This window comes from Apium graveolens, chromosome 11 (genome assembly GCF_009905375.1).
Source record: "Apium graveolens cultivar Ventura chromosome 11, ASM990537v1, whole genome shotgun sequence".
In the NCBI taxonomy this organism is placed as follows: Eukaryota; Viridiplantae; Streptophyta; class Magnoliopsida; order Apiales; family Apiaceae; genus Apium; species Apium graveolens.
Genome location: NC_133657.1, coordinates 201,640,116 through 201,648,882, shown reverse-complemented (window position 1 = coordinate 201,648,882; position 8,767 = coordinate 201,640,116). Strand labels below are relative to the sequence as shown.

Here is an 8,767-nt window from a genome sequence, read left to right as displayed (position 1 = left end):
AGTGGAGGTGTTTCAGAAAATTGTAAGTTATTTCCATATTTTTTAATAGTGTGTGTGTGTGTGTTTATGTCGGTGGTGTATGTATTAAATGTTGTTGTATGTATTTAATGTTTTTATTTTTTTATATAATGTTTGTTGTGAGAATTGAAGTTTGGTAGTAGATAATTTGTAAGTTAGTTTCATTTAGTGTAATTATAGTGTGTGTGTGTGTGTGTGTGTGTTTTATGAAATACATGAATAATGATGAGATTAATGATAAATTATTTGTTAAATATATTTTTTTTTAATTTTAAAAAATAATTTTGTAGATGGAAACCATTGATCGAAGTTAGATTGGTAATCAATTGCAAAGGAATAAAATTTTATTGACCCCGGAATATAGAATTGGTGTAGAAATTTTTTAAAAATTTGCTAGCGAAAATGGAATGGAAGATGGTACAATGAAGTGCTCGTGTAAACGTTGTAAAAATTTGAATTGGTTAAAGATTGATGATGTTAGATTTCATTTGCTCGCTAAAGGGATGCTTGAGGGTTATACCGTGTGGACGTCGCACGGTGAAAAAATAGGAAGAAAACGTAGTCGAACATCACATCACCGTTATTGTGTTCGGGAACCTTCGAGAGTAGAAGAACCGGTAGATTTGAATGCGATGTTACATGATTTAGCCAGTGAAAATTATCAATTTTATGAAACTACGGATACGGGAACTATGAATGTAGAAGAAGCTCCAAATGATAGTGTTAAAAAATTGTACGAGGTTATTGTTGAAAATGGAGTACCTATTTATCCCGGCAATACAAAGTACACAAGATTAAGCTTTACCACCAAATTATTGGAATTCAAAAATAACTCGCATTGTAGTAATAAAGCTTTTGATAGTTTGCTTAAACTTCTTACGGATGTGTTACCAAAAAAACATACATTAGCCGAAAGTTATTATGCAATGAAAAGAATTATGAAGGATTTGAGGGTTGAATATGAAAAAATTGATTTATATGAGAATGATTGTATGTTATTTTATGGAGATGACAAGGATAAAGTTGTGTGTGATATATGTGGTGAAGATCGTTATCGGGATGTTTCTAGGAAAGACGGTTAAAAAATAGCAAAAAAATCTTCAGACACTTTCCTTTGATCCCGCGGATGGAGAAGAGTGGAAAAATTTTGACCGTCGGTATCCTTCATTTGCTCAAGAGATTCGTAACATAAGGCTCGGTCTTGCGACCGATGGTTTCAACCCTTTTGGCCCTACCAGGAAAAAAACATATAGTGTATGGCCCGTGGTGATAGTTGTCTACAATCTTCCACCATCGATGTGTATGAAAAAGCCTTATATGTTCATGACCGATATAGTTCCGGGTCCAAATAGCATTGGAAAAGATATTAACGTTTGTCTAAGGCCTCTCATCGATGAATTGAAGATATTGTGGAATACCAGGGTGAAGACATACGACCAATCTTTGAAACAAAATTTTATAATGAGAGCGGCTATTATGTGGACAATTAGTGACTATCCCGCTATGAGTATGATAAGTGGGTGGTCGGGCAAAGGAAAGATTGGATGTCAAGTGTGTCTTGGAAGCGTGCAAGGATTTCAATTAAAATATTATGGAAAATGTAGTTTCTATGGCACGAACCGAATATTCCTTGAATCAAATGATCCACTCCGTCAAAAAAGTAATTTGTTTGATAACGAAGAAAGAAGATTGTTTCGTGGTCGTTTGTCCGGTGAGGGTGTTAAGGAATTACTTGATGGTTTAGTTTTTTCACCTCCCGGAAAGACTAATTTGAAGGCAAGAAGTGTCGGATACGGGGAAGAGCATCATTGGACTCATGTCTCAATCTTTTACGAACTCCCTTGTTGGTCATCACATAGTTTACGATATTCAATTGACATCATGCATACGGAAAAAAATGTTTTTGAAAACATTTTTTTTTACTATTGTCAATGCGGCAAAGTCAAAAGATCATAAAAAAGTAAGAGCGGATTGCAAGCATTTTGGGGTGTTACCACATTTGTGGATCGATGAGAAAGGAAAGTCACCTAAAGCACCTTATTTCCTTACTAGAAAACAACGTAAACTTTTGTGTGAATGGATTAGTTCACTAAAACTTCCTGATGGTTATTCCTCAAATATATCACGTTGTCAAATCGCACGATTGTCACATTTTTCTTCAAAAATTATTGCCTCTCGCAATTCGTGAACTTCTACCGGCGCCTATTGCCGATGCAATCACGACAATTTCTAACTTTTTCCAAGATTTATGTTCATCCGTGGTTACAAAAACCGACTTGGAAATAATGGAAAAATCGGTTATCAAAGCGTTGTGTTTGTTGGAAACGATTTTTCCTCAAAGTTGGTTTGATTCGAAGGAACACTTGGTTGTACATTTAGCCGAAGAAATTAGACTTGCTGGACCTGCTTATTGGCATTGGATGTATCTAATTGAGCGTTTGTTGGGCAAATTAAAACAAAAAGTCGGTAATAAAGCAAGGGTTGAGGGGTCAATTGCCGAACGATATGTGGAGGAGGAGATTCTTAATATTTGTTCCTTTTATTTTTCCTCTGACACGATCCATAATAAGGTACGTCGTAACGACGTTTTGTTTGATGTGCAAAATTCGGAGAATTTAGAAGTGTTCAAATATCCAATTCAATCTCTTGGAAAGGAAGGAACTCGATACATGAGTGATGATGAACGAGAGTTAGTGGAAGAATATGTTCTTTTAAACTCTCCTGAAGTTCAACCTTATCTAAGGTACCAAAATCTTACTTTAAAAATATGCGTAATAATTTTTGTTAATGACACATGCATGATTTTTGTTAATTTCTAATTATATTTAAGGAAGTACCAAGATCGTGTTATGCGACAACGCCCAGAAACAACACCTCAAGATTTAGATCGTATTGTCAAAAGTCGATTTAAAACTTGGTTTAAACAGAAGGTATTTATCTATTTTTAATTTGCATGATTTGTTTTTGTTTTAAATTCTTATAATTACAATGTCTCATCAATTTGAATTGTTTTTAGGTTGATAAAGATGAGGTGGAAGGACCTCATTTTATGGACTTACTTGAAGGGCCGGTAGTAAAAGTTATGACTTTTGAGACTTGTCAAGTTAATGGTATAAATTTTCAACAAAATCTGCATTCGGTTCTGGTATTGTTGTTAAAGGAAATTTGCACAGAAATAATCTTGATTATTATGGTCAACTATAAGAAATTATTAGACTTATTTATCAAGGATGCAATCATGTATATTTGTTCAAATGTATATGGTTTGATAGTGTTGATAATGGTGTGAGGATTGATAAGAATCGTGTGATTACAGTTTATATGACTTCAAGATTGAAGTCAAATGAGATTTTTATTTTAGCTAGTCAAGCCTCACAAGTATATTATGCTCCTACTGTATTGGATCTAAAAGCAAAAATATATACGGTGGTCAAATCTAAAAGTCGCCCAATTGATGAATCTATCGTTGCGCAAAATGATATAGAGTACACTTTTCAGGAAGATAGATCTAATGCATCGACCTCGTTTTCGCTCTTTGTCGATTTTGCACAATACGGACAAATATCGTTTATTCGGCGTGAAGAAGAAGACGAAGAAGATGATTTGAAGGATGACGAAGATGAAAATGAAGGAGAAGAAGAAATAAGTGAAGGTGACAATGAGGATGATGATGATGATGACGAAGATGATGATGGTTTTGACGATTTTGAATAACGTCATTTGTATTTTAAAGATGATTTTTAGTAAATTTTGTAATGATTAGGATACTTTATTTATAAGTTATAGTAAATTTTTAATGGGTTTGTGAATTTTTGGTTTTAATGCTAAATTTTTATGTGTTTACGTCCGGTTAGGGCCAAAAAATCATAATATTTGACCGTAATATTTCCCAGAAAACCGACCATCTCCTTGCCTAAATCCGACCACCTTCTTGATAAAACCAACCAGCTTCTTGATAAAACCGACCGTCTCCTTAAAGGGTCGGTCGATTTTAAGGTGGTCGGTTACTTCTGGTGTAAAACCGACCACTTTGGACATTTGACCTCGGTCGATTTTAGCAGTCTTGGTCAAAGTACATTTTTAATACTTATTTTCAACGATCGAACCGTACAGATGTTAACTTCATGTCAAAATATGCTTATGCACAAAAAAATAGCACTTTTGAACGAGTATCGTTACGTTTTTATAAGTAAATTAACAAATTTAATTTAAAATTAAAAAAAAATGAATTCGATGTGAAAAGTATAATTTTAAAAGGTATATTTAACGATCGAACCATACGGATGTTAAATTCATGTCAAAATATGCTTATGCACAAAAACAAATAGCACATTTTAACGAGTACCATTACGTTTTTATAAGTAAATTAGCAAATTTAATTAAAAATTAAAAAAAATGAAAAATATAAAATACACAGGATCGAACCGTATGGATGGACTGAAGCGGTGAAAACGAACAAATGTGCCAAAAATTAGGCTATTTGAAAAATATTATAATCAAAATCATATGGAATATAATTATTTCAGTAAGCATGTCGGCATTCTGTAGACAGAATAAGTTGAACATACCATTCGATACTATAAGTATAACTTTAAAATTTATATTTAACAATCGAACTGTACGGATGTTAACTCCATGTCAAAATATGTTAATGCACAAAAAATTAGCACATTTGAACGATCACAAATATGTTTTTATAAGAAAATTAGCAATTTTGATAAAAAAAATGAAATAATTAATAAAAAAATAAAAAATATGAAATACACATGATCGAACCGTACGGATGGACCGACGCGGTAAAAACGAGCAAATGTACCAAAAATTAAGCTATTTAAATAATAATAATCATGTTTTTATAAGATTTTTTTAAATATAGGGGTTTTTAACCCCTAAACCCTAAAATTATAAAATAATTAAAAAAATAAATTCTATAAAACCGACCACTTTGGGTCATAACCGACCACCAAAAAAATGCGGGTTTTTTTGCGAAAAATTAAAAACCCCGCCTTGAGCAAAACGACACCGTTTTGCATGTTGCACAGGGTTCAAGGTTAAAACTGACCGACCCGGTGGTCGGTTTTAAGGGCCAGACGGTCGGTTTTAAGTCTCTTATAAATAAAAAAAATGGTTCACTTTTCTTTTCTCTATTTTTTTCTCAATCTCTCTATTCTCTCTATCTCTCTTACGATCAAAACTTCACTAAAATACTTCGATTCAATGGCATTTAATTCACAAAGGAGCCCCAAATCATCTCTCATTGCCTCCGGTTTCACTCTCGATGTAAGATTTTCTTACGTAAGCTATTTTTTTACTCGATTGCATATATGTGTGTATGTGTATGTATTTTTTGTGTTTATATATATGATTCGAAGTTAATTATATGTTTTTTGTGTTTGTTAAAGTATTATTCTCACTTAAATTGATGTGTTTCACTTCAAATCAAACTTCATTGATTTTTCAGTTTTTACGTAAAGTTTTGCATGTAAAACATTCGTCGGTTATGTCAATTTGTTGAATATAGGTTAAAGTCATAATTTTTGGGTGTTTCGTCGGTCTGTTTACTCTTTTTAGAAGTATACATGTATTTTTAGGTTTAATTTTTAGGGGTTTGCTCTCGTTAACACATAAAAGTACTCGAAATGGATAATTCTCACTTTAATTGAATTTTTTCACTTCCAATTGAAGTTCATATGATTTTTCAGTTTTCATGTAAAATTTTGCATGTAAAAGATTCGTCGGTTTTGTCAATTTGTTGAATATATGTATAAGTATAAATTTTAGGTTTTTTGTCGGTTTGTTTACGTTTAAGTAGAAGTATAAATGTATTTTTAGGGTTAATTTGTAGGGGTTTGCTCTTGTAAACATGATTCGTACTCGAAAATGGATAAATATTGCACTTTATATGTGAGTTTGGAACTTTAATTTGTTGTATATATAGATTAAGTTGATTTAATGGTTTAATTTACGTAATTAAACAATGCTCTAATTAGTTGTGTTTATGTTTATAGTTAATTTGTGAAATGGATACGTTTATATGCATTTTATATGCATTTTATGTGATTTTAAATGCTTTTTTATGTGATTTTAAAATCATTTTCATGTAATGTGATTTACTAGCATATGTTTAATATGTAATGTGTTTTAATATGCATTTTATGTGATTTTATATACATTTTTTATGTGATTTTAAATGTATCGTTAATATGTGAATTTATATGTATCTCTAAGTGATTTTAAATGCATTTTGATGTAATGTGATTTTAAATACATTTTGATGTAATGTGATTTTAAATACATATTGGCTAATATATTCTTATTGTTTATTTTAGGATATTTTTGCTTTGACGTTGATGATGATTAGCCTCGTTGTTTTGGCAATGGCGAGGAAAGGGAAGGGAAAGGATGTTGAGAAGGATAAGGGGAAGAAGGACAAGGGCAAGGGCAAGGCCAAAGCCACTAGTACTACAAAGGGCAAGGGTAAGGCCAAGGCCAAGGGTAAGGGCAAATGTAGCGTGAATTTGCGGAATGAGCTGACGGATTCGGATTCGGACCCGAATGATCCGACTCAGCACATGACAAATGCGGAGGAGCGAGAATGGCGAGGAAGGCGACCTCGATCACATTCGAGTGGCATATATGCAGAGAAACCGCCATTGAAGCCATATCGCATTGATATCTCCGATGGACAGTAAGTTAAAAAGTTTTTAAATTGCATTATTCTATATGTTTATATTTTTGGTTCATTGTTCAATATTGTTATGTGAATTGTTAATGTTTATTGTTTTCTTTTGTTTAAATATAGTATTGAAGATGATACGGCTAAGAAAACGCTTTTGGCCATGATTCGGGAGAAGTGGCCTCTTAGGCGTTACACTTATACCGATATCGAAGAACGTCACCGGGTTGGTTGAATGCAAGAGTCGAGGAGTTTAAAGTAAGTTAATTTTTTTTTGTATTTCTCATTTATTTCTTGATTGTATGATGCATTTATCCTCTTTTTCTTTTTTTTGCAATTTTAGAAATATTATAGGCATCTTAAGGGGCAAAGACGTTCAAAGTCCCGAAAAATTGTGGAAGATCACATTAAAGTGACGATAAAAAGGACTTTGAACAAGCTTAAGAAGAGGGTGGAGCGAAAAGTAAGGGAGGAGGGCGTGAGCAAGTTGTCTTTGAAGCCGCCTTATTGGTCCGTTCGTTTTTGGAAGGTTCTTTTGGAGTATTGGGAGAAGAACGAAGGACACTTGCACCGGTCATCGGTTGGATCCACCAACCGACAACAAGTTGAAAGATTGCATAGTGCCGGTGCAAGGTCATTTAATAAAGTTTGGGAGGTAATATTATTATATTCCATCACACACACATACATACATGTTCACCATATTTAATATAATCAACTAATTATTAGGACATGCTAATATAAGTTGTTTAATATTTTGAAAGGTAATGACGAACAAAAACAAGAAAAAGCCGTCGAGACTCGAGGTGTGGAATAAATGTCATAGGAAAGTTGGATCCGATCCGGAAAATCCCGTCTACACTACACCGGCCGCCATGCGTATTGCGGTAATTTTTATGTGCTTTTATGACCATTTTATGTGATTTTAAAATCTCTAATAAGTGAATTTATATGTATATTCATGTGATTTTAAATGCATTTTTATTTATTTTTATATGCATTTTTATGTGATTTTAAATGCATCTTTAATAAGTGATTTTATATGTATTTTAATGTGATTTTAAATGCATTTTTATGTGATTTTATATGCATCTTTAATATGTGATTTTATATGTATTTTAATGTGATTTTAAATGCATTTTTATGTGATTTTATATGCATTTTTATGTGATTTTAAATTAAGGTTAATATGTCATTTTATATGTATTTATGTGATTTTAAATGCATTTTTATATGTGATTTTATATGCATTTTTATGTGATTTTAAATGCATCGTTAATATGTGAGTTTATATGTATTTATGTGATTTTAAATGCATTTTTATATGTGATTTTATATGTATTTTTATTTGATTTTAAATGCATCGTTAATTGTTTTAAATGAATTTGTAGGAACGATATGCCACCATTCTCGAGTGCATGCCTGTGGAGGTTACACAAACGGGTGATCGGGATGAGCCGTGGGATTGGTGGATGGAAGCCTTGGAGGTCCCCCAAGGTACAAAGCCGAAAAAAAATTATGTGGTGGAGTTCCCCAATGCTCGGGCCACCGATCTCTTGCCTACACTTCCTACCCGGTACCGAGATTCCACACGGAATGAAGCCGGCTCATCCTCATCCGCTCCGAGATAACGTGAAGCCATCCCCGACAATGTATATCTTGTCATCGTGAGAAATGTGCTTACGGAGATCCGTGCTAATCCAAATCGGTTTGCTCGCCAACTTTCCGATGCGGAAATAGCTACATTCGCACGTACCGCTCTCGAGGCCTCGGATCCATCCTCCGATCCTAGCCAAAGGTTGCAATGGAATAACCTTATCGGTGGCGAGATCATGCATATCGTGGGCTCCTTGATTGAAGATATCGTCCTAAAGACAGAAACTCGTGTTGCGGAGGTATAATTTTTAACCTTGTTTATTTATTTGTTTGCATTCACATGTAAATTTTGTTTCTTCTTTTTATCTAGTTTAATTAAATTTGTGTATCTAGGAAAACAATCGGCGTGCTATGGAAGTCGATAAGGATTACACGTCCGAGGATGAGACCTTTGATGATGAGGACTTTGATGATGGT

The 8,767-nt window shown here is 33.3% G+C and overlaps 1 protein-coding gene across 1 annotated transcript; it reads left to right on the top strand.

Annotated features, from left to right (window-relative positions):
• The first annotated feature begins 425 nt into the window (after positions 1–425).
• On the top strand, positions 426–6,379 carry LOC141696513 (uncharacterized). The gene is made up of 7 exons (XM_074500643.1): positions 426–776; positions 1,123–1,836; positions 2,376–2,761; positions 2,849–2,948; positions 3,035–3,163; positions 3,517–3,664; positions 6,348–6,379. The coding sequence occupies exons 1-7, from the start codon at positions 426–428 to the stop codon at positions 6,377–6,379; spliced, it is 1,860 nt and encodes a 619-aa protein (XP_074356744.1).
• Positions 6,380–8,767: the final 2,388 nt, after the last annotated feature.

Bases quoted from the DNA above. Each gene is read 5' to 3' on its own strand.
- LOC141696513 (XM_074500643.1), top strand. From the start codon at position 426: ATGGAAGATGGTACAATGAAGTGCTCGTGTAAACGTTGTAAAAATTTG. The intron at 1,837-2,375 runs GTCTCAATCTTT...TTTGATTCGAAG, and splicing joins AAGAGCATCATTGGACTCAT to GAACACTTGGTTGTACATTT. The intron at 2,762-2,848 runs GTACCAAAATCT...ATTATATTTAAG, and splicing joins GAAGTTCAACCTTATCTAAG to GAAGTACCAAGATCGTGTTA.